Source organism: Schistocerca serialis, chromosome 9, assembly GCF_023864345.2.
Source record: "Schistocerca serialis cubense isolate TAMUIC-IGC-003099 chromosome 9, iqSchSeri2.2, whole genome shotgun sequence".
Taxonomy (NCBI): Eukaryota; Metazoa; Arthropoda; class Insecta; order Orthoptera; family Acrididae; genus Schistocerca; species Schistocerca serialis.
In genome coordinates, this window is record NC_064646.1 from 81,512,744 (window position 1) to 81,539,525 (window position 26,782).

General features: G+C 42.4%; 1 protein-coding gene across 1 annotated transcript in view; it reads right to left on the reverse strand.

The window, feature by feature from the left end:
- Window positions 1-648: 648 nt before the first annotated feature.
- The window catches only part of LOC126419380 (laminin subunit alpha-5-like), a 69,472-nt gene continuing 43,338 nt past the window's right edge, over window positions 649-26,782 (reverse strand). The window contains exons 5-9 of the mRNA XM_050086568.1: window positions 13,371-13,479; window positions 9,864-9,965; window positions 6,812-6,961; window positions 2,692-2,811; window positions 649-787 (exon numbers count right to left, since the gene is read on the reverse strand). Of these exons, the coding sequence (XP_049942525.1) occupies window positions 2,696-2,811; window positions 6,812-6,961; window positions 9,864-9,965; window positions 13,371-13,479 (477 nt within the window). The 3' untranslated portion in view covers window positions 649-787; window positions 2,692-2,695. The remainder of the gene's footprint in view (window positions 788-2,691; window positions 2,812-6,811; window positions 6,962-9,863; window positions 9,966-13,370; window positions 13,480-26,782) is intronic.

Genomic DNA, 26,782 nt, shown 5'->3' on the forward strand with positions numbered 1-26,782 from the left:
TATCTGTCCTCAGTGTAGCACTCCGTGTAGAATGAACTGCCATTTCCCAAGAACCTACCAGCACCTGATTGAACGTATGCCTGCGAGAGTGAAAGCTGTCATCAAGGCAAAGGGCTGAATATTGAATTCCAGTATTACCGATGGAGGGCGCTATGAACTTGTAAGTCATTTTCAGCCCGGTGTCCGGATACTTCTGATCACACAGCGTAACTGTCCGGATACTTTTGATCAAACAGTGTAACTGGTCATATTACCGAGGCAAAGATACTAAACAAGCTCGATATTTGTCTCTACAAGTGTGAAAATCTGCAAACATATCATTCACTCTCTGCGCAACTCAATACGTCCTGGCGTGTAGTATAAAGGACGTCAATTAGAAGTCCAACACCACAGCTCACCCAGGTAGCAGAAGGGTGTGGAAGCCTTCGAACATGTGCGGACAGTATAATATTAGCATACAGAAGTAGACCATTGTATTGTTGATTACTGTAAAAAGAAAAATAATAACTTTACGAAGAAATGAACAGAAAAAGAAAATTGAAACATAGAAATACTGCATTTAAATGAAATGGAGGTAAAGTGGTGGCCGTGAAACAAACTCTGTATTACATGGGTTACAATCACTATGTTTATTTTTCATGTTTGAAGACGATAAGAAAATTACAAAAGACAAATTGGAAATAGATGAAAATAATTCGCTGCAGAGATTCTGCATCACAGAAATGGCGTTATTTCCATTTAACCGCAGAGAACTTCTCGGACAATCAGTCACCTTCACGAAGGAACGCTGAAAAGAAAAATCAAAACATTCACATGCCAGTATGAGGAACATTTCATTCAGATTAAGTTAGGATCTGTTAGTAACTTTAACCAGCATCAATAATATCTACACCATATGAAAATTAAAGGTAGAGGGGGGGACGACGGAGAGAGAAGTGAAGGGATTACAAATGTCAGTTGCATCGGCACATTTCGCGGAATCAGCGAGGACGAGTGAAAATGTCTCCCAAACCGTAACTCGAAGCCGGTATCTCCTGCTCACTAGGCAGTGGTTAATCCCTGCGTCATCCGGGATGCAATGTTACTGCAATTGTGAAGACTATCTCTGCACGCCTCACGGCCGGCCCACAGTCCCACAGTCCCCAGTCCCCTCGCTACCTTGAGATTTAAAAATGAAGCAACGTTATATTTAAATAGGAAGTACAGGACAGTGCCATGATTGTGAAAGTATCAACTATTTAAAAAGGCATATAAATAAATAATAAAGATTGAGGAACGCACAGAATGAATCGTTGTAAGAATAGTAAAGCGTTCTCTCAATAGTTATAGTATTTCGTGCCTTTTTCATGTTTATTGAGTCAAGGCCTCATTAGTTTCTTCTTCCGTGGAGTCTTAGCCGGAAATTAGTTTTTTAATATTTAAAAAATGTTGGGTTATTTATTACACTGGAATAGAAAATATCAGTATGAAGAACATGTAAGTAAAATCTTTGATAAATTTATCTTTCCTCTGTTACTACTAATAGTGCAGTGATTTTGAGACAAAGATGCTTCTAAGATTGAAAAAAATGCAATTTATATTTTGCCATTTGCAGTTTGTCTCAGTATGATAAGGGGCATCTCCATTGCCCTTAAATATACACACCAGTACAATAAGAAACTATGAGAATGAAATGTGCTGTATGTAAGTGTAATTATTTCTATATTTTAGGCCACTATAAAATCTTATTAATAAATTAAGGTGAAAGGCCTACGTCGAAATTTAAATTACTAACGTACTCATTCACATCCACAGTCACACACACACACACACCCACTCACTCATTCACACTCACACTCGCACACATGCTTATTCCCTCATTTCACACTCACACCCACACACTCACTCATACTACGTCGAAATATAAATTACTAACATACTCATTCACATCCACAGTCACACACACACCCACTCACTCATTCACACTCACACATATGCTTATTCCCTCATTTCACACTCACACCCACACACTCACTCATACCCACATTCACACACTCACTCACTCACTCACGCACTGTCTCTCTCTATCTCTTTCACACACACACACACACACACACACACACACATACACACACACACTAAGTCTACAGTTACTTGGTATTTAGAGTTTTTATCGTTAAAATAGGGACTACAGAACTTGCAGCACTGTAAACAGCCTAGGCCAGCATCTCAAAGAATAGTTAAAACGTCGTGTTTCAGAGGACATAGTCGACGTATGAATATGTTTACTAACGTTTTGTCTCCATTTGAGGGAGATACATTCAGAGACAGAAACTGGCAAACCTCAAGGTCCTCTGAGTTCACTAGTGTTCTATGAGTGGAATGTGACTCACAAACATACGTCATGTGACACTTAATGCGTGATAACCTTTGGCCAGTGACATCGTTGTCAATTAAAAGTAAGTCAGGCACTATTCTCTTAATGCAAATTCACCATTTGTATTTCACTTCGTTTAACTCTGGTCTCTGAAGCCTCCCACAGATGGGTGTGAAACGTTGGCAAAGAAGTCTCACACACCCAGCGCGACCTTTCAGTTCGGAAGCTATGCTGACGTAAAACTGGGCATGACAGCTTTAATTGTAGCATTAAAACCCTAACTAGTTTAGATCTGACATTCGCAAAGGCGAACGTCAAACGGAGTGGATGCGTACCTGGTTAATACGAACCAGGGGGACACGCTTTCAAGGTGCAGGCGGCGCTCCTGCCATTGGAACTGCAGCGGCAGGTGTTACACTTGTCCTTGAAGGTCGTTCCAGGAGTGCAATTCACCTCTGCAACACAATATCAAACAAGATTCAAATAACTGCCTCTGAGGGCAATAAAACTGCTTTTCCTCATAGTAAAAAAGAACTTAAAACCGAAGCACATTTCACAATTATTGCAAGAAGTTTTCAATTTACATGCGTGTTTATTATAAAGCAGGAAACAGTTGTAGAAACGCTTTTGTAGGAGTAGCGACATCCGCTGCAACTGTAACATGTCATACTTTAACTGTCACATTTCATATAATAAGACATGAGAACGACGAAAAATAAAATACATATAGAACATTGGATGGGACGGGAATGGACAGAACAGAAGCGGAAAATGGAAAGAGGGAAAAGAAGCTCAGACTGTACAGGAAGAACAGATTCTCTGAATGCAGAGATTGAACAGAAGTGCAAAATGTTCAGAAGGCAAAGAGCTCAGAATGGATAGCAAATGAACAATATTAGAACGTACAGAAAGAGCAGAAGCTGAGAATCGTCTGAAGGCGCAGAAGCGGAGAATGGGCAGAAGATAACAGAAGCTAAGGATGTACAGGAAGAACATAAGCTCAGAACGGACAGCATGAACAGAAGAGCAGACGATGAGAATTGACAGAAAGAACAGAAGATCAGAATCGACAGAAGAAGCATGATCTCAAAATAGAAGAAAGGAACAGGAACATGGAATGAACCGAGAGAGCAGAAGCTCCAGAATGTAAGAAAAAGCGGAAAAACTTCAGAATCGATACCACGTACGGAAGCACAGAACAGACAGAAAAACAGAATGGACAATGACGGGAGGTTAGAATCGGACGCGAACTTTTAGAAGGGAATCACCCCAGATATCACCTCAAGATACGCAGATATCCCACTGAAAACTTAAACCAACTTGGCCAGACGAGGCTTTGGAAGTAACTATTCAAGAATGCGTCTACATCACAGAAAGGAATCTTTATAAATTCTCGTCCTCCACTTTTATTGTTGGAGCGGTATAATATCCTGGAGCTAGGAAATGTAGGAGGACCACCTCAGATGCTTCAGCTGACAGGGCAAGTGACGTATAGGCGTGTTCGGGTCCCCCGTCTAAACCTGATTCTAGTTTAACTATTAGGCCTTCCGCACTGGGTGTGACTCAAAAGAAACGGACCGGCAGGCCGTATAAGTTGGTGACTGGCTGCTGAGTGGCTGGCAGCGCAACTATACATTCAGCGCTTCTCCGGAGTGACAAACTGCAGTTGCCCTGTGCTAGCGTGTTGTTTGTTGCACCTGAGTGTCTTTTTGTAACATTTGGCGTGTGGAGTACAGAGTCAGGGAGACGTGGAACTCTATTATTGCTACACAAGAATGAGAAAACGATGAAAATTCTGGATTCATATTTACACCCAGTGAAGCATACGCTTCAGACTGTTTATCTCAGCTAAGCAGCTGGAACAAGCAGGAAACACCTTGCTTTTCATGGAATCACTAGTTTTTCCCCTTCGCTTCACCCACATGTGTGTCCTCCGCTTCTGCCTCTATCTGTCCACCTTACCTATTCACCTTGATCTGTCTCCTCCTCACCATTCTCTCTCTCTCTCTCTCTCTCTCTCTCTCTTCATCCGTCTCCTCTCCCTGTCTTTGCCCATTACTTACATCCGCTCTTTTAGACCATAACTTCCTCCTCCTCCCTCTGACCACATCCTCCTCTCCATTTCTCTTACTACCTCCACCTCCCCTCTACCTTTCCTATCTGCCCCTACCCCTCTACAATCTGCCTCATGCACTTTCCCCTCTTTCCCTCTCTTTATCCATTTTCGACTCCCCATCACTCTGCCGCTCTCTTCTATCCATTTCAGCCTGACTCACGCCATGCTCATCAGCATGTACAGCACCCACAGTACAGTTCAATAAAGCAAGCTAATGCTACTCCCACAACATGCCTTTCAGACAGGACAGGCTCGTATCAGGGGCTTCAAAATATTTTATTTGTCCCTGATGTACAGGCTGCTGTGCAACGCAGGTCGATAAAGAAGGCCAATACAACTCCAACACAACAGGGCAGCCTATGTGTTGGGGCCCAGAAAACTCTTTCTTGTCCCTGACATGTACGCTGCCCTGCAAAGCAAGTAGATTTGGCTCTCTGATACTGTTCCCACACAACACGCCTGTCATACAGGGAGCCTACACCTCATGGGACAAAAAAAAAAAAAACTTATTTGCCTGTATCTCGATTACTGTCACAGTTAGGATTTTATGAACCACACTGTGCTGATACTTGTGAGACCTACGTTGCAGTCTCACATTTGGTTGAAATCGATCCACGCCGTGTGGGAGGCGTTCTGGAACATACATACACTCTTCTTTATATAAATAAAACAGTTTTGTATGTGAACACCATTATTTACACCTAACAGAGATTTGTGTCTTCTAAGTCGTTTTACCTCAGGTTTTACTGCTTGTTTGCACATTACAATGTAATAAACGAAATGACTTGTGTGCTACTATTCACACAGAAGAGCATTGCAGGTGTGATCTACATTTTCTTGTGCATTTGCTTCCACTGCTAGAACTTCTTCAAGCAACAGATGTTCGCTGTATTACACACTTTACATCTGAATTTCTGTTTCCACTTCACACTACGCTTAACCTGTAAAATCGCTTCTGCTGGAGCTTGCAAACTTATAGGAAATTTTCTTGGTCACCAATCATTTAATTCAAAAATACTCAAGATCACGTAAATCTGTAGAAGTTCCAGTCTCCGTTAGTTTCAAAACCAAATCAAGGGAACAGCAGCGCAGAGGGACGCTAACCATAACCTTGTTCACAGAGAGCTGGCACCACCTCAGGACCACCAACTGCCCATCTGCATAAGGCGTAAGCGAAGAACCTCATCTCCGCCCACAGTTAAGTTGGCTCCAGTGAACATTTGCTATCGCAGGAAGCACACAGCTGTGTGGGTTCAGAGGTTACTGCTGAGAGACGACCTCTTGGCCTCCGTTCGCTGCTGTCCTTGGTAAGCATCACTTTGTGACTACCACTAGTGTTGTGGTTGCTGCATTTTTCACGATACAATTTCGTTCACCTTTTGTCAGGACATTCGCAATAAAATGTTCATAGCACATTCGTCCACTGTTAAACTGCAAATACACTGCGAGGGAGCAGTCGCTCTCAATCAAAATCACTAGGGAGGTAAACTTAGTCTCACTGTCCCTGTCTGCGTGCTCGCAATTTGTAATTACTCATGGCACATTGCTTTCGTTCTGGATTCCTAATTATCAAGCACGCGGAGCGCTGTACGGTAAAATTTTGGGTTGGCAAAATCCCACTCTATGTAACGAGATTGCCTCGCATTTTTGTGCTTCATTGTGAATATATGAAATTTAATTAATATTGCCCGTCTGTTACTGGTCTATAGTCTACCCCTAGTCCTATCATTAAGCAGTTTATTTTTTTTTCGGCAACTGAGCCCATGCTGTACAGATCCACTACCTCCACGGCACAGGGGAAAAAATGATTTTCAGTTGAGGTCTCTTTAATCCGATTGTAGAGAAAACAATGGCAGGCAGAGTTTATTTATTACTTGCAGTTCAATTGTACCAGGTTGGTCAACAACGGTGCGATTCATTTACTGTTGAGTCGCTCTACATTCGTGTCGTCTGCGGAATTCTATTCAACTACACAGCTATAGATTCGCAATCCACCAGTCACCACGCCACGTCGTTAATTAGTTTCATTTGACCTGCTCTGTGAGTGTTGTGTCTTAGGTCAGTATTCTGAATAAGCATAAGCATTTAAAGCTAGTGAAAGTCTGCTTGTTATTCCTTCTGATGAGATCGGAAACAAAAGTACGAGAACTGTACGGCAGCACAGTTACCGGTAATTCACTAGTGTGTAAAACTCAGGGACGAAAGTAACATTCGCCCGATGTGTCACGGCCAAGTAACACAGTTCATTAAAATTAGAGCCATACACGGGAAGAACTGCTGTAACTCAAAGAAAAGCACAGTGAGAAGAACGGAAATGAGAGAGAGAGAGATGGACTCACGTCTACGGCCGCGGCTGAGACATCCCAGCTGGGTGCAGATGGCGGACGTTCCACTGCTGTTGCACGTGCACGTGTTGCAGTCCTTCTTGAAGGTCGAGTTGGGTGTACAGCTCTGGGCTTCCCGTTTCACGATGGGCGACTCCTCTGCCTCTGTGAAGCGACAATACATTAAGCTCATGTTCAGGGAACCGGGAAGCCTCTACAAAATGTGGCTGTATACGTAGACAGACAAGTCACTCAGTTTTCCTTCTTCATTAACATTATCCTATATTTACGATACACAATTTCTTCTTTAATTTACTTGCATTTATTTCCAGTTTGTACTGAAACTATTTACGAAAGAACGTACAATTAGAAAATTTACCTGGAACAAACAGAATGAAAATATAGGTACAGGGAAACATTTGTTGCGGCAGATCCAACAATCTTTGTGTTATCAAATTCACCACTTACGTTCTTTTAGCGGATCAATATTCAGAAAATTTAGAGAACCAGCATTTGCAGCTGACTCGATAATGATTCTACCGCCGCCAACGTACGTTTAGTGAAGAGAAAGTAGAGTGTATAAGGAGCCATACAGGCAGTCAGTTTTTTCTCTATTTTTTTTGTACTCTTTGCAATGCACCATACGGTGGCTAGCGAGTACATAAGCAGATGTAGACATAGATGACTGAGGCATTCTTAACGCTGATGGAGCAGCTTCCTCTTTATAGAAGTCGCCCGCGTGAAATAGCAACTCGTGTTTGTGGGCTGTCTATACACTTTCGTCATTTTGAAAATTCTGATCATAGAACAACTTCTTCGGTCTAAAAAAAAATTCGGAAGTGGGAACAGTATCGGTACCGTAAAACGTGTAGCGTCGTCCAAAGAACCGGGTGCCAAAGAGAGGTTGGCACTTCGCTACAGACCCTGTTTCATTTTACCACTAAGTTTAGGCACTGCAGGCTTTGCTGGAGGTTTTGCAAAGCGCCTCTCTTCAACCATTGCTTAAACTGTTCCACACACGTTTTACACAAATTCTGATTCGTATAATACTCGAAAATGAGCATGCGTCGTTTTATCATGAGCACCGTTTGATATTACGTTCAAATGGTCACTAAGCATGTATGCTCCTCTCACCCACTTACAAGGGGAGGCCGCCAATTGTGAAATTCAGATTCGATTCATACTGCGCATAATAAAAGCTCATGGCCAGAGGTGTAATGTAGCAAAGCACCAAGATGCACTTCTCAGCCGTTGTCGAGAAAATCGACAGTTAAAAGAAACCGTTGCGGTGAAATACTCTCTACGATTAATGGTTCTATACAGCGTCGTGGCGCAGCGGTAAGCGCTCGGGTTCGTATTCCGATGGTGGCCGGATCGAATCTCGCCCTATGCAACTTTTTTTTTTTTTTTTAGTATTTGTTTTTCATAATTCATATATATATATATATATATATATATATATATATATATATATATATATATAAATAAATAATTCCCGGCAATCAGTTGCAACAATTATGCATATAATAAGTTGTTGAAAGTCGTTTGTCGTGGAAAAACTGGCGACTTCGAACATCATTATGTTTTCCGCAAACAAAGTTGTATTTCACAAATGTTATTAATTGTCTTCATAATGTTAATCACGTATAGTTAACGGAAGACGTAGAAACGATATTCCGAAACGAATACGTATAGGGTAAGTCAAACGTTCGAAATAGAATAGAGACCCCACGAACACAAATTTGCTGTGGCAGGTATGAAATATAAACTCCGTTACTCGCTCGTTACACTTGAATGACAGATGTTGAATGGGCCGAAACGAGCCGCCGCATAACAGCGTAGTTGCCTGCTAGCTTCGACAGAAGGTAGATGCGGTCCCTAGCGCAACTTATAACATTGTCGAAAATCAGTGCGGACGGGAGAGCTTTGGTACACCCTGTTAAAAAAAAAAAAACGGAAAAATGGAGGCGGTACAATTGGAGACCGATCCGCCTTCACCAACATGCATAAGCAATTCATTAATACTTTATATATATATATATATATATATATATATATATATATATATATATATATACTTGAATTACAAAAAACTAATAATAAAAAAAAATTGCATGGCGCGAGATTCGATCCGGCGACCTTCAGATTACGAACCCGAGAGCTTACCGCTGCGCCACGACGCTGTAGAAAATTACTAATCGTCGAGAGTATTTCACTGCAACGGTTTCTTTTAACTGTCGATTTTCTCGACAACGGCTGAGAAGTGCATCTTGGTGCTTTGCCACATTGCACCTCTGGCCATGAGCTTTTATTATGCGCAGTATGAATCGAATCTGAATTTCACAATTGGCGGCCTCCCCTTGCTAGACTTAACGACGCTGTGAAATACTCGCGACAGAGTGTGTGGGAGATGCGCATTCACAGACATGTGACAGTACGTAATTGGCGCACCTAAATCGCGTTTCCAGAATTTTTTGTGGTGGGCAGCTCTCCTATTCATTAACAAACGTGAGTTGCGTGTTAGTCATAGAAATATTTTCGGCGTCAGTCTCATTTTGCACAACCTGTATTTGAAAGAAACCATTAATAAAATCCCGTGTTTGGAACTGTCATCCAATGACACTACAGAGCGTTGTAAATGTAGGGGCCAGTGGTTATCTATGCAGGACTCACCTCTATCGTATCCATTTTACTTTGTGGAAGTCATTCGACAACACTGAATAACAAACAACAGTTCCACTGCACGAAGTCCTGATTACGGGCCCACCAGCGAGCTGACGCTAGCTGCCATAACCTCTCTTATCAGCCCCTGTGAGTTCAACGCCCTGAATCGACGTTGGGCTTCCTGCACTGAATTTGTTACTCATGAGACCCTCTACAACTCTTTGATGTTTGTCCGTACCATTTCATGACACGTTGCATGCTACACTGCATGTTTTATTACACCTTGCATTCTACACTATAATGGACGAAAAATTATTGAACAATGTCAACACAATTATTGCTCGACACCTGTATTTCGTTAAACTACAGAGGAAACTCTCAAATGAAGCAGACAGCCGCTTACCTCTCTTCGTAATACATCCCCTGCGCGTGCAGGCCCAGACGCCTGTTGCAGTGCACGTACAAGTGTTGCAGTCTTCCTTCTTCTTGGCTCCTGGAGTACACTCTAGAACAAAAACCAACCAGCAAATGAAAATGTGTTTAATGTCTCAGACAGGATTTAATATTCATCTTTGTAGCTGTCAAGAAGCGTTCTGCGGTTTTGCCGGGAACATCATTACATTATGTTTCCTTACTTACTTTTCATGGGGCAACATGATGTTTTGGGTCATGTATATGCATTCAGCATGCAACTATTCAGACAAAGAAACTTGCTGAGAACCACACTACAAATAATTCTCTACTGAAGAACATGCTTCATTTTCTACTGAATAATGGCACAAGTTCTGAGATACAGAGTCCTAAAGTTAAATGAGCGCTGAAATACCAGAAAGCGTTGAGATACCAGAAATATTGAAGTATATATACCTGAATATTTCTGGTGTCTCAACTGCAGATTTTTCAGCGCTCATTTAGCTTCAGGACTATAAATCTCACAATGAACAAAAATGGACTTGTACCACTATTGAAATAAGCCCTTTAAGAATCCGACAACAATGACACAAAGGGCGTGCAACGTGTTTCGGTTTCTATCAAAGGCAATTGTCTCAACAACAGGTGCACCTGAAATTTTATAATTTCGTCAGCAGGCCCTGCATCTGGAAGAACTGCAAAACCAAATGATGAATGACGCCTCATTTAGCTTAGCTTTTAAACATGCAAATGGCTCCTTGTGGCACAGATGTCCACCGAGCTTTTAATTTTTGTGTCAATACAGGATTCAAGCATCAGGAATACGACTTTCGTAACAATAACGAATGCAGTAATGTGATTTTCATGCACTTGGACGTGCATTCACAAACCCGTCTCCACAAATAAGATTAAGATGAAAAAAATGTTTATGTAGACTAGTTATAAAATATACTGTACAAATGAATTAGGCGTTGGATATGTTCGTGGATTTCCCGTACTCAACTTGACGTTTCTTGAACTACTCGTCTTAGTCCAACTGGTGATATTTCCACTGATGTAGCAAATGAGACCTCTCTCAATACAGTTACGGTACTCACCTTTTTTAAATCCATTCATCGTTAACACTTTTTTGAAAATATCTTAGACGTATGTAATTCGGAATGATTTGTATGACTATCATCTGCAGCGAACACACGGTTTCTTTAATGGCGGTTTTACCGAACGAATTGGTGCAGTTCCCCGTAGTCAACTTTCCTTTGATTGTAGCGTCGGTCGATTTCTTGTTGTAATAACACTCCATGCTAACTAGTTCATATCAGTTTCAGTATCATTCTCTGGCAACGTGGAAGTACGAAGATGTGTTATGAACTCTGATATAAAAAAAATAAAAATAAAAGTAGAAAATAAAAGAAACATTAAACTTCCCAATAATGCTGCTTTGTATCACTCCGGTTTTAAATGTTTTGACTACACGATAAACTGATCAACAAAAGATTTCGGAACAAGATGAAGAATCTGCAGATCAACTGCGTAAGTAAGAATATTGTAAGAGCGTCGCAGTGAAAGACCATTCGCAAACACCCGGACTCATTCTTTGTTGCATAAAATTTTATCGTAACAAGAGCTAGGGGAGTTTGCCGTACGTTCCCGTTGGGTTGTTGTACCGCATACCAAAGAAAGATCCGTGGCTGTTTGTCTGACGATTTCATTCTTCGGAAAACATTTTAAGAATCGTTTATGTCTCACACATATTATGGTGAAAGTAATCGTCGTTTTTATAGTGTTTGTAGAATCCATGCATTAAGCGCGAAAATTCCAAATTACTTAAGAGTAACGATTACTTCTTTTAGGAAATCCCGAAAAATACCACGAAGAATGAATTAAAACGCAAAATATTTCCTATAAGAATAAAGATGTCACGGAATTCTAAACTGATGAAATTTAAATCACATGGAGGCGTGTATCTTCAGCGGTAACTGTCCTATAGGGTTTCATAACGCTCTAGTGTGAGAAATACCCTCTATCCGCGGTTTTTAAAATGTATTCTAAATAGCACGTCGCCATTATCGTTACGTTAAGTAAGATTTTGTTATGTGTATTTTCGAATCCGTAATTTCAATTAAAGATATCTTATTTGCGTTTCCTACGTAATCTTAGACTCTCGATGATTAAAAAGTAGAAGCATATACGCATATTCCACTTGTACTTGGAGCTATGTACACCTTTTCATCTTCGTTTCTGTGGTGCACGTCTTACCTACTGAACAAGCACTCACTGTTCGTAAGGTATGCCCTTTAGAGCCCTTGTCTAGTGGACATGTTTTTTCTCGTTTTGGTTTCTACCAACGCCTCTCAAAATATGGAAAAAAAAGGATGCAGCGGTAGAATAGGTTTTTGCAGTATCGAAGATGCAGAAGTGCTCATAGCTCCTAATGTATGCATTCTACAGTCTATGTTTATTAGCCATTTTCTCTTCTTTTTGTCCGTACTATCATCTCTGAAAGTTTGTCAGTGGAATTCTGTTTCTCCCCATTTGTCCCATGGGACATGACTTTTGAATCAACATATACAATTGCAATGAAAAATCGAAGGTAACAGTAGACGGATGCAACCAAAATGAAAATGCTATATGGATTCAAGCTAAAAATAGAGTAAATAATAGTGATGAACGTCAATAAAACTGAGAACGCATTGGAAAGCTTTGCTTTAAAATGCGTAACGCATATACAAAACCAATTAGTGGCACAGAAATATACAGTACATATGTTAGAGGCACATTTCATGTTTTATTACGTTTAAAATCATTCCATGAACTTAAAAAGATAAAAATTTCTCTTAAGTTACCAAATCAAGAACCATCTTTGCTACAGTCTTCAGTCAAGAAACGAGTACAAAACAAGGTCCCAGCAGGAAAGAAAGATATCTGGAAGAGACATGTGAACGTGGATTTGCAATAAATCCGTAACCGGAAATCGCCTGATTTAAATTAACATTTTTAAATGATATTTGTGGCTGGTTGATATTCCAGTCATACATTTTATGATTGACATAAAAACTTCATAAAAATAGTTTGCGAAAAATGTACTGGGCAAAGAGTATCAAAAGGCAGGCCCAGAACACCCATATTGTGAACTGTTCTGAGTGGAAAGAACTGCAACAGCTACAACTGCAACCTAATATTTATGATGGCGAGGGAGAGGTGCATTGCCAAGGCGTTGGTGTAGTGCGATGGTGATGAGTTGTTATTTTAGGACCCAATCTGGAGCCCTCATAAAATGATTTATGGAGAGGTGAAGGGTGATTTTAACCCGGATACGCACAAGCTCTACTGATTCAGTCAATGCTCACCTCACTTGGTGAGATACATCTATACAGTGGGGGGCGTCGATTGTATTTGTTTCTCTGTGGAAACAGCAGGAGCAGCACTGCTTAAACGGTACCAGAATGGAAATCCGAAATGGTTAATTATCCTGGCGCCTCACAATCGCAGTGAGACTCACCCGATGCGGCGTCCACTGTGGTTGCCATGACGACGAACAAGGCCGCCGCTGCTATCGCTAGTGTGACCTTCATATCTGCTGCTGCTGCTTCTGCTTCTGCCTGCTGCCGCTAATGCTGTGCGAATACGACTGCCGACCGGGCATCCCACGCGTGTTTATATACCACTCCAGTCCACTCCTGGTCCCCACCACCGAACCCCTACGTTTATTTTTCGCGAGCCAGCAGGGTTTCATTTCTGGGAATTCCAGCGACCTGTTGCGCTGTGTAGTTTCGCAGAATGATCACCGAGCACTGTACTCCATCATGTTATCCGTACTTACTGTGATACAGGTCACGAGTGGTGATTCCTCCCTTGAGATTGACGTCAGAAACTTTTTATGTTTCAAAACAGTAAATAGAATGTTAGTGGACTATTCGACAGAGCCCTTTTTCCGACTAATGCCATTTGTTCCGTGTTTTTTTCAGTGAAATTATTAGATCCATGAATTTTGTTTAAGAGACGATGATCTAAAGCTCCATCATACACTGCATGTCAAAAGCCTTCAGTTAGAAAATAGACCTTTTACAGACATCCGTGAATAAAATAACAATATTATTCTTAGAAAAATGTATCCAGTAGACATCTGAATTACGTATCCGTGGAACAACCAGCTAACATAAAGTTACTATATACTGGGAGAAATTTGTGTCCATACCTGATACATGAATCTAAATATTCTGGTAACAATGTTGCATGGAATACACAATTTTGAAATGTTGGTAGTATCGGGGGAAAAAATGTCGAGGGGAAAATTCTGCACAAATTGTACAGAAGCCAGACAACAGTTGTAAGAGTCGTAAGACATAGAAGGTAAACGTTAGTTGAGATGGGAGTAAGACACGATTGTAGCCTATCCCCAACGTTATTTGATCTGAACATTTGGCAACTAGCAAATGAATCCTAATTCAGGGTGAAGAAATAAAAATTTTGTAGCTTCCTGATGTCATTATAACATAAAGTTTTGTTGGCGGGACGTACACGACTGTTGATGTTCATTATCAGTGATAAGATTCGCGATAGACGAAAAATTTTCTATTTCCTAAATGCAAAGGAAATTTCCTTTTAGCAAATACAAAATTTTACAGCTGTACCTGCTCTTAACAATGATGATGGATAATGGATATCGTTATAATTTGGCTACCAGAAATGTACTTAGATAATTTGAACAGAATGCATAGCGTCATGAGAAGAGATTATGAGATGAAAGCCAATAAAAATTAAATATTGACAATGGGATGAAGTCGAATTAAAGCAGGTTATGTTAAGACAATTAGATTAAAAAACTGAGATATGAGTCATTGAAGGTAGCAGCTGAGTTTTACTGTTTGATGAGCAAAATAATTAATGATAACTGAATTAAAGCGGATGTAAAATACAGATTGGCAACAAGTGTTTCTACGGAATGAGAAATTTTTGACATGTACTATAAAATGAAACGGTAGCAAATTATTTACTTGGACTGCTTTGTAAAGACGGATGATATGCAGTGCATACGAGAAGAGAATACAGTTTTCTGAAGCGTGGTGCTACAGAAGAGTGCAGAAAATTAGACACGTGGATCGGATAACCAGTGAAGAAGTACTGAATCGAACTGAGAAGAAAAGAAAATTACGGCACTAAAAGAGCAGATTCTTTGACAGAACACATCCTGAGCCTTAAAAGAGTAGTTCATTTGGTAATGCAGGGACGTGTGAGAATACGAAGTTAGAGGAAGTCCAAGGATTGACTATAGAAAGCAGGTGTGTTGCAGTAGTTAGCGCGGAGATGAAGACGTCTGCATAGGATAGCGCAACGTGGGAAGGTGCATCTCATCAATCTTCCTAATGAAGACCAGAAGCATGATTTTCATGCCAAATGGCTGACATCTATTAAACTCAGCAATACAAGCATCCTGTAGAAATAATCACTAAAAAACAAAATTGATGTAAAATACTAAACAATTACAACTATGCAGACAGAGACAGCGTAATTGCTGATAATATTCTCCCAAGAGATTCAGATTGTTCGTAAAATATTAGCTTTAGTGATTCAAATACTGTACACTACTGAATTCTGTAAATCCATCAGGGGGAGTTGTGAAGAAAAGATTTCTACCTAACTTTTTATGTGAAAACTCTTAAAGCTTTTTAAATAGAACGAACGTTATTAACATTCTACATCTTTATGCTTTATTTGGAATATGGTCACCCTGGCTATGCACGCATTTCTTCCAACGAAAGAACAGTTTGTTGACACTGTCACTGTAGAATGTGTGAATTAGTTAATTTACAACACTTCATCACTATCAAAATGAAGACCTCGAAGATATTCTTTAATTTTTGGAAAGAAGCGAAGGAATGGGACGAGTCGAAACGGAGGATGACCGATGACATCGAACCCAAGACATCGGATTATTGCAGTTGTCACAGTGCTCGTGTGTGGGCTGGCGTTATCATACTGAAGGAGAGGATGCTTCATGCGTGGACCACCTCTTTGAATTCGAAACTTTATTGAAGAGGATTCTAAACTTGATTACAGTTCGCCTTTTCTCAGGCACCGAGACCGTTACGTTACACACCGCCATTTTACACCATGCAATTCCATGTCCTCTAGTGGCAGAGGGCTGCACGTATGTAGAAATGAAGAACGACGATGTAGAATGTCAATAACGTTAGTTTTATATAAAAATAATTAAGAACTTTGGCAAATAAAATTGCGGAGGAATAACTTTCAGCACGGCCTCCCGTGTCACTTAGGGTTCACAATGCAGAATAAAGTGGGCCAAGTGGTCAAACAAAACATGACAAAGCGAAAGGGGTAGTGGTATTTCAAAACTCTTTGCTCGAGTCTAGTGAACAACAACGACGATCGACCGTGGTGAGAAGAATCTGCTCTGACTCCATACTGAAGTGACGTGAAACAAGAAATAAAATGAAGTAGTAGATAACAGTCACGTATTATTTGTTCACAGTAGCCATCAGTCAAGAACAGTGCATGGAATGCACCTTCCTTGTACCACAGCCCTACATTAACGTGAGTAATTAGCAAGAAATACATAGCATGACAGTTCATTTCCATAAATCTATACACTATGGGGTACCTCCTCAAAATCGTGTCGGGTCTCCTTGTGCCCGACGTAGTGCAGCAGTTGGACGCCGCATATACTCAAAAACTCGTTGGAAAACCCCTGCAGAAATATCCAGCCATGTTGCCCCTATAGCGTCCATAACTGTGAAAGAGTTGTCGGTGCAGGGATTTATGCACAAACTAACCTGTCGATTATTTCCCATGAATGTTCAGTGGAGTTGACGTCGGGCTACGTGGATGATCAAATCATTCGCTCGAATTGTTCATCATGTTCTTCAAACCAACTGCATATAGTTGTGGCCCAGAGACAAGTGCACTGTGATCCATAAGGATTTTGGAACATATAGTGCATTTGAACGTTATGAAGTACCTCGAAGAAAACGATTTATTGATACACAGTCTGAATGGATTCAGAAAATATCGTTCTTGCGAAACACAACTAGGTCTTTATACTCATGAAGTGATGATTGCTATCGACAGGGGATGTGAAGTTGTTTCCATTTTTTTAGATTTCCAGACGGGTTTCGACACCATTCCTCACAAGCGTCTTTTAACCAAACTGCGTGGCTATGGAATATCACCTCAGTTGTGCGACTGGATTCGTGATTTTCGGTCAGAAAGGTCACAGTTCTCACAAGGGGAGGCCACCAGTTGTGAAATTCAGACTGGATTCATACTGCGCATAATAAAAGCTCATGGCCAGAGGTGTAATGTGGGGAAGCACCAAGATGCACTTCTCAGCCGTTGTCGAGAAAATCGACAGTTAAAATAAACCGTTGCTGTGAAATACTCTCTACGGTAAATAATTTCCTACAACGTCGTGGCGCAGCGGTAAGCGCTCGTGTTCGTAATCCGAAGGTCGCTGCATCGGATCTCGCGCCAAGCAACTCTTTTTTTTATTATTTTGTTTTTGTAATTCAAATGTACACACACACACACACACACACACACACACACACACACACAGAGATATATATATTCCTGGAAATGGAAAAAAGAACACATTGACACCGGTGTGTCAGACCCACCATACTTGCTCCGGACACTGCGAGAGGGCTGTACAAGCAATGATCACACGCACGGCACAGCGGACACACCAGGAACCGCGGTGTTGGCCGTCGAATGACGCTAGCTGCGTAGCATTTGTGCACCGCCGCCGTCAGTGTCAGCCAGTTTGCCGTGGCATACGGAGCTCCATCGCAGTCTTTAACACTGGTAGCATGCCGCGACAGCGTGGACGTGAACCGTATGTGCAGTTGACGGACTTTGAGCGAGGGCGTATAGTGGGCATACGGGAGGCCGGGTGGACGTACCGCCGAATTGCTCAACACGTGGGGCGTGAGGTCTCCACAGTACATCGATGTTGTCGCCAGTGGTCGGCGGAAGGTGCACGTGCCCGTCGACCTGGGACCGGACCGCAGCGACGCACGGATGCACGCCAAGACCGTAGGATCCTACGCAGTGCCGTAGGGGACCGCACCGCCACTTCCCTGCAAATTAGGGACACTGTTGCTCCTGGGGTATCGGCGAGGACCATTCGCAACCGTCTCCATGAAGCTGGGCTACGGTCCCGCACACCGTTAGGCCGTCTTCCGCTCACGCCCCAACATCGTGCAGCCCGCCTCCAGTGGTGTCGCGACAGGCGTGAATGGAGGGACGAATGGAGACGTGTCGTCTTCAGCGATGAGAATCGCTTCTGCCTTGGTGCCAATGATGGTCGTATGCGTGTTTGGCGCCGTGCAGGTGAGCGCCACAATCATGACTGCATACGACCGAGGCACACAGGGCCAACACCCGGCATCATGGTGTGGGGAGCGATCTCCTACACTGGCCGTACACCACTGGTGATCGTCGAGGGGACACTGAATAGTGCACGGTACATCCAAACCGTCATCGAACCCATCGTTCTACCATTCCTAGACCGGCAAGGGAACTTGCTGTTCCAACAGGACAATGCACGTCCGCATGTATCCCGTGCCACCCAACGTGCTCTAGAAGGTGTAAGTCAACTACCCTGGCCAGCAAGATCTCCGGATCTGTCCCCCATTGAGCATGTTTGGGACTGGATGAAGCGTCGTCTCACGCGGTCTGCACGTCCAGCACGAACGCTGGTCCAACTGAGGCGCCAGGTGGAAATGGCATGGCAAGCCGTTCCACAGGACTACATCCAGCATCTCTACGATCGTCTCCTTGGGAGAATAGCAGGCTGCATTGCTGCGAAAGGTGGATATACACTGTACTAGTGCCGACATTGTGCATGCTCTGTTGCCTGTGTCTATGTGCCTGTGGTTCTGTCAGTATGATCATGTGGTGTATCTGACCCCAGGAATATGTCAATAAAGTTTCCCCTTCCTGGGACAATGAATTCACGGCGTTCTTATTTCAATTTCCAGGAGTGTATATATATACAGCGGTATTACAAATGATTGAAGCGATTTCATAAATTCACTGTAGGTCCATTCATTGACATATAGTCACGACACACTACAGATACGTAGAAAAACTCATAAAGTTTTGTTCGGCTGAAGCCGCACTTCAGGTTTCTGCCTCCAGAGCGCTCGAGAGCGCAGTGAGACAAAATGGCGACAGGAGCCGAGAAAGCGTATGTCGTGCTTGAAATGCACTCACATCAGTCAGTCATAACAGTGCAACGACACTTCAGGACGAAGTTCAACAAAGATCCACCAACTGCTAACTCCATTTGGCGATGGTATGCGCAGTTCAAAGCTTCTGGGTGCCTCTGTAAGGGGAAATCAACGGGTCGGCCTGCAGTGAGCGAGGAAACGGTTGAACGCGTGCGGGCAAGTTTCACGCGTAGCCCGCGGAAGTCGACGAATAAAGCAAGCAGGGAGCTAAACGTACCACAGCCGACGGTTTGGAAAATCTTACGGAAAAGGCTAAAGCAGAAGCCTTACCGTTTACAATTGCTACAAGCCCTGACATCCGATGACAAAGTCAAACGCTTGGAATTTTCGGCGCGGTTGCAACAGCTCATGGAAGAGGATGCGTTCAGTGCGAAACTTGTTTTCAGTGATGAAGCAAAATTTTTTCTTAATGGTGAAGTGAACAGACACAATGTGCGAATCTGGGCGGTAGAGAATCCTCACGCATTCGTGCAGCAAATTCGTAATTCACCAAAAGTTAACGTGTTTTGTGCAATCTCACGGTTTAAAGTTTACGGCCCCTTTTTCTTCTGCGAAAAAAACGTTACAGGACATGTGTATCTGGACATGCTGGAAAATTGGCTCATGCCACAACTGGAGACCGACAGCGCCGACTTCATCTTTCAACAGGATGGTGCTCCACCGCACTTCCATCATGATGTTCGGCATTTCTTAAACAGGAGATTGGAAAACCGATGGATCGGTCGTGGTGGAGATCATGATCAGCAATTCATGTCATGGCCTCCACGCTCTCCCGACTTAACCCCATGCGATTTCTTCCTGTGGGGTTATGTGAAAGATTCAGTGTTTAAACCTCCTCTACCAAGAAACGTGCCAGAACTGCGAGCTCGCATCAACGATGCTTTCGAACTCATTGATGGGGACATGCTGCGCCGAGTGTGGGAGGAACTTGATTATCGGCTTGATGTCTGCCGAATCACTAAAGGGGCACATATCGAACATTTGTGAATGCCTAAAAAAACTTTTTGAGTTTTTGTACGTGTGTGCAAAGCATTGTGAAAATATATCAAATAATAAAGTTATTGTAGAGCTGTGAAATCGCTTCAATCATTTGTAATAACCCTATATATATATATATATATATATATATATATATATATATATATATATATAATTCCCGGCAATCAGTTGCAACAATTATGCATATAATAAATTGCTGAAAGTCCTTTTTCGTGGGAAGATAGTACTTGAAATAAAACACAATATCACAAATAATATTCAAGTGGATACAATTTATTGAAAAGTTCGGTATATACTCGCACATAATTAACAATTAGTGATCAGAAGTAGCTGGAGTATGGCTCTGAGCACTATGGGACTCAACTGCTGTGGTCATAAGTCCCCTAGAACTTAGAACTTCTTAAACCTAACTAACCTAAGGACAGCACACAACACCCAGCCATCACGAGGCAGAGAAAATCCCTGACCCCGCCGGGAATCGAACCCGGGAACCCGGGCGTGGGAAGCGAGAACGCTACCGCACGACCAGCTGGAGTATCGCACGAACCGGAGTGATAGTTATCACAGAAACATGGAAAGCAGACAACACCACGACATCGAGCACATCTGATAAACGATGCGTTTTTACAAGAACAATTGTTTTTTAAATTATGTTGGGAAAAACACCTGATTGATATTCTGAAAAATTGTTCTATCGTTCGTCAGGTTTGATGCATATCACGCGTATCGTATCATAACGGCAAAAATCGGAGAAGACAATTGGTGGTGGACGATGGATTGGATTTTTATACAATCGTCTTTGGAGTTGATGTCACGGTTTCGCTCGATTAAAAAAGCACAATTTTGAAGGCGCTTGATCAAATTTTTTACCTGCCGGTAAAAATACACGTCACACGGTTGGACCAGAGGAGTGCACTTTACAGGAATGACTTTTATAGTGCACGTTGGTAACTTCTTAACGTCCTGGAACATCTCATCGTATAACGCCGGGTTCGTTTGACCACCCCAAGAGTCGATCAGAAGGAGAAATTCTTTCTTTTGTACGTATGGTTGCAAAGCATTACGCAAGAAGTATATGAACAAACCCGTTGTTAGTTTACCGGATTTGGAGGATGTAATAACAACGTTGGTATACTTCTTGGCGAACTCGTCGACTGTCTTCCGTACTCTGGGTCCAAACGTACCTGTGGACTCTTGGAGGCATACGAAAACAAGAGGCAAGACTAGTCCAGACATCGTGATTGAATATTGTGCCGTATACGAATGCGTCATCTGGTTCATGTCGTGTTGGGTTACCAGGACAGCCTTTGACCCTTTTTCGGCGAGAGTTCTGTTGAACGTGGACTGGTACTGGCATCCTGACAAACAAAATATAAAAACATCATTTATATAAGAAATATACGAAACCTGTCTTGTCTATCTTATATCAGATTATCATATTCTATCATCATGTCATATGACATTTGTGAACAGCTCTTTACGTACATGTTTGATCAGTATTAATTATGAAATCTTTGTCGAAGTTAGTTATCAACGTTCGCGTCTGGATCCGAAATGTGTCCGCTGCGGCCAAAATTTCGTCTTGGGTAGCCGTCTCTTTCCGGGAAACAAATTTTGTGATTTTCCGTTGCCGAATCCCATGCTTCTTTTCAAATTCGGTGACCCATGTTTTTGAAGCTTTGAAGTTGAAATCTGGAAACTGACATGCAGCGCCCAAGGCCCACTGCTGCAGGTTTCTGGTAGTAACTTGCTGGAAGTTTTGTCGAGCCTCTGCGAAGCGATCATGCACCCATGAATCGATGGTACAATATTTATCAAATTTGCTATGCCACGTTTGATTTGCTCTTGCCATCTGTATAAATAGCCCTTGAATTACAAAAAAAACAAATAATAAAAAAAAGTTGCAAGACGCGAGATTCGATCCGGCGACCTTCGGATTACGAACCCGAGCGCTTACCGCTGCGCCATGACGCTGCAGAGAATTATTAATCGTAGAGAGTATTTCACAGCAACAGTTTATTTTAACTGTCGATTTTCTCGACAACGGCTGAGAAGTGCATCTTGGTGCTTTGCCACATTACACCTCTGGCCATGAGCTTTTATTATGCGCAGTATGAATCGAATCTGAATTTCACAATTTGCAGATAGTAGTGATAGACGGAAAGTCATCGTGTAAAATAAAAGTAATATCCGGCGTTCCCCAAGGATGTGTTATATGCCCTCAATTGTTCCTGATCTATATTAACGACATAGGAGTCAATCTGAGTAGCCGTCCTAGATTGTTTGCAGGTGATGCTGTCATTTACTGTCTTTGAAAGTCATCAGATGACTAAAAAGAATTGCAAAATGGTTTCGATAAGATATCTGTATGATGTGAAAAGTGGCAATTGATCTTGAATAAAGAAAAGTGTAATTTATTCGCATGAGCATTAAAAGAAATCCGCTAAATATCGATGACCCAATAAGTGACACAAATCTGAAGACTGTATAATTCAACTAAATACTTAGGGATTACAATTACAAATAACGTAACTGGAACGATTACGTAGATAATGTTGTGGGCACAGCAGAACAAAGACTGCGATTCATTGGCAGAACACTTATAAGGTGCAACAGGTCTACTTAACAGACTATTTACATCACGCTTGTCCGCGGAAAAGACTTGCCAAATGGTACAGCGGAACGTTGCACAGTATGGTGCGGAGACGTGGACATTGAGGAAGAAAGACGAAAGACGACTGGAGGCACTAGGGATATGGATATGGAGAACAACGTAAAAAGTGAAATGGGAAGACCGAGTAAGAAATGAAGAAGTATTAAGAAGAGTTGGAGAAGAAAGAGAAACGGAACTGGATTGGACATTGTTTGAGGGACTGTTTATTGAAGGAAGGAATAGGAAGAATGGTGGATGGAAAAAGGGGAAGAGGAAAAAGAAGATAACAAATGCTGGGCAAGGAAGGCAAGGAGGCAAATATTCAGAAATGAAAAGCATGGCTATGAACAGACAAAAGTGGAAGCGGCTTAACCCATGAAAGGACCTGCGGAAAGGCGGAGTACCATTCTACTACTGTCCTACTACTGCTACAGACATGACACGTTAACTGGAGTGGCAATCATTAAAACAAAGGCGTTTTTCGTTACGATCGTCTCATGAAATTTCAATCATCACTTTTCTCCTGCGATTGTGAAAACATTCTGTTAGCAGCCACCTACATAAGGAGAAGTGATCATCTCGATAAAATAAGAGAAATCAGGGCTCGTACAGAAAATTTTAAATGCTCGTTTTTTCCTCGCACCGTTCGAGAGTGGAATGGTAGAGAGACACCTTGAAGGGGGTTCATTCAACCCTCTGCTACGCACTTTCTTGTGAGTAGCGGAGTAATCACGTAAATGTAGAAGCATAAAAAATTCCATCTTTGTTTGGGAACGTGAAGTCCATGAGTGGTTGCAAATGGTTTCAAGTAGCCGAAAATAACCATATCCAGTCAATGATCGTTTCAGTTGTACTAGAGGACCTAGTCCATTTCACGTAAACGTAGCCCACACCAATATGGAGGAACCACCATCTTGCACTGTGTCTTGTTGACAACCTTGGTCCTTTACTTCGTGGGGTCTGCCCCACACTCAAACCCTATCATCATCTTTTACCAACCGAAAACGTGGCTCCTCTGACCAGGCCACGGTTTTCAGTCGTCCAGACGTCCAAGCGTCCAGTCCAAGCAATATGGTCACAAGCACAGTAAAGACGGTGTCGTGCTGTTAGTAAGGGCACTTGCGTCGGTCGTCTGCTGCCACAGTATTTTAACGCCAAATTTTGCTTAAGGGGTACGTTCGTCGTACGTCCCAAATTCATTTTTATGGTTATTCCAAGCGCTGTTGCTTGTCTGTTGTCACTGGTAAATCTACACAAATGCCGTTTTTCTCAGATGTTAAGTGAAGGCCATCGACGTTGGTATTCTCAGCCAGCTCTTGCTTAGTGTGGATGCCGGATGAATAGCTCAGTCGATACGAGAATTGCCGGCGGAAGTCAAGGTCCCGGCTGTGAGCGTCGTTGCAGCGATCGTTGACCTGTTTAGAAGTTACAGAATTAATATGCCCGGGCAAAACCAGCTTCTGAAATGTAATATCATGGGCGACCAGGGGCTCATCAGGAGTGCCACAGGAGAGAGAAGTGACCGTTCCTTTTCTCTGTATTAATAAACTGTCCGACGGACAGGGTGAACAGCATTCTACGACTGTTTGCTGATGACGCAGTAGTGCATGGGAAAGTGACGTAGCTGATTGACTGAAGGAAGATACTTAGACAAATTTTCTGTTTGGTGTGATCCATTGCAGCTTGCTATAGACGTAGGTAAAAGTAAGTTTATGCAGGTCAGTAGAAAAAATGACAATTCTGTAACGTTCGAATACAGTATTTGTCGTGTGCTGCTTGACAAAGAGACGTGAGTTAAATACCTAGGTATATGAAGTGGAACGAGAACGAAACAGCGGTAGTAGAAAAGACGAATGGTCGTATTCAGTTTACTGAGAGAGTTTTGGGAAAGTTTAGTTCAGATACAAAGGTGATGGCGCGTATAACCCTAGTGAGACCCAATGTTTGAATATGTAAATCCATATATTGAACATGTAAATCCATATATTTGAAGACAATGTTGTTGTCGCCCCATGGATATACACTGAGGAGACAGAAGTCATGGTAGGGATATGAACATAAACACATGACGGTAATATCGTGTGCACGAGGTATTAAAGGGCTGTGTATTAGTGTAGCTATTTGTACTCATGTGATCATGGGAAAATGTTTCCGACGTGATTATGGCCACTCGACGAGAGTTAACAGACATCGAACACGGCATAGTAGTTGAGGTTAGACACATGGGATATGCTATTTGGGAAATCAATAGCGAATTCAGTATTCCGGGATCCACAGTGTCATGAGCTTGGCGAGAATACCAAATTTCAGACATTACCTCTCACAACGGACAACGTAGTGACCGCCCGGCCTTCATTTAAAGAGCAAAGCCATCGGCGTTTGCGTAGAGTTGTCAGTGCTAACAAACTGGCAACACTGCGCGAAATAACCGCAGAAATGATTGTGGGACACGCGACGAATGTATCCGTTAGGAGGCGTTAATGGACTATGGTAGCAGTCGACTGACGCGAATGTCTTTGATATCTTCACAACATCACCTGCTGTGCCTCTCCTCGGCTCGTGGCCGTATCAGCTGGACCCTAGGTGGTTCGAAAACTGTGGCCTGGTTTCATGAGTTCCTATTTCAGCCAGTAAGATCTGATGGTAGCCATGGACCTAAGTTGTCAACAAGCAGCTGTGTAAGCTGGTGGTGTCTCCATAATGGTACAGGTGGTTTTTGTATGGAATCGAGTGGGTCCTCTGGTCGAACTGAACCGATCGTTGACTGGAAATGGTCATTTTCGGCTACTTGAAACACATTTGTAAGTATTCACGGATTTCATGTTCACTGAGCCACATTTATTCCCGACTGGTTTGAAGAACATTCCGAAAAATTCGAGCGACTGTTTTGGCCATCCAGATCGCGAGGCACGAATACCCTCACACATTTATGGGATGTCATCGAGATGTCAGTTCATGCACAAAATCCTGCACCGGCAACAGTTTCGCAATTACGGGGGCTATAAGGGCAGCATGGCTCGATATTCCTGCAGAGGACTTCCAACGACTTGAGTCCACGCAACGTCGAATTGCTGCTTTAAGCCACGCAAACGGAGCACCAACGTGATATTAGGAGGTATGCCATGACATCTGTCACCTCAGCCTTTTGCACATACGTCCGAGATTCGCACTACATGCAGCCAGAGTCAGTTGTGAGACTAAGTGGCGTTCTGTGGTGTTGATCGCCGTTTGCGTTAGATCAATGGCAACGCGTCCACAGCCGACGTAGTGAATGTTCACATCATTCGGCGATTATTGAGATACATGACCCACTTCTGGAATCATGGTCCGGAGAGCTATTGGCTCTGACAACAGAACTAATTTGGTAGTTGATAAAATGAGAGTGACTGTTCGCCATTATGTGACAAGAATGGCAAACTCTATTGTCTTGCCCGTTATGAGTAGGGTAACAAATTGCATGTTCCAGCAGGGTAATGGAAGACATTACAGTGTAGCTCGAGTCGCAACTTGTTGACAAATATTCGCATTCTTAATTGACCTACCCACTCCCGTAATTTGCCACCCATAGGTAATCTCTACTAAGCAATTGAAGACGTTGATTTTCATACCAGCCTCCACCCAGCAAATAATGAACTGACACAGAACATTACAGGCTGGGGATGAAACGCTTCAAGTTAACATTCGGAAGCTGCTTCCTTCCATATCACAACGAATACCAAAGTGTGTTCGCGTCTGTGGTTACCCGCACTCACGTTGATGATAGGCATCAGTTCCGACTGGAGCGAAAGTTGAATCATTTAATTCCCGTTGTGTAATGAACATCGTCACATACATTGAAAAATATCGGACTGCTGCTTTCCATTTCCGATAGTGTCTAGAAAGTGTTGCTGTAGATGTGTTTCCTTCACAGTGGTAGTATATCTCATACCAGAACACGAGCTCTTAGTAACCTTCTTCACGTGTATTGACACTACGCAAGAAACCAGTGGTCTCAAGCCGAATGTAATT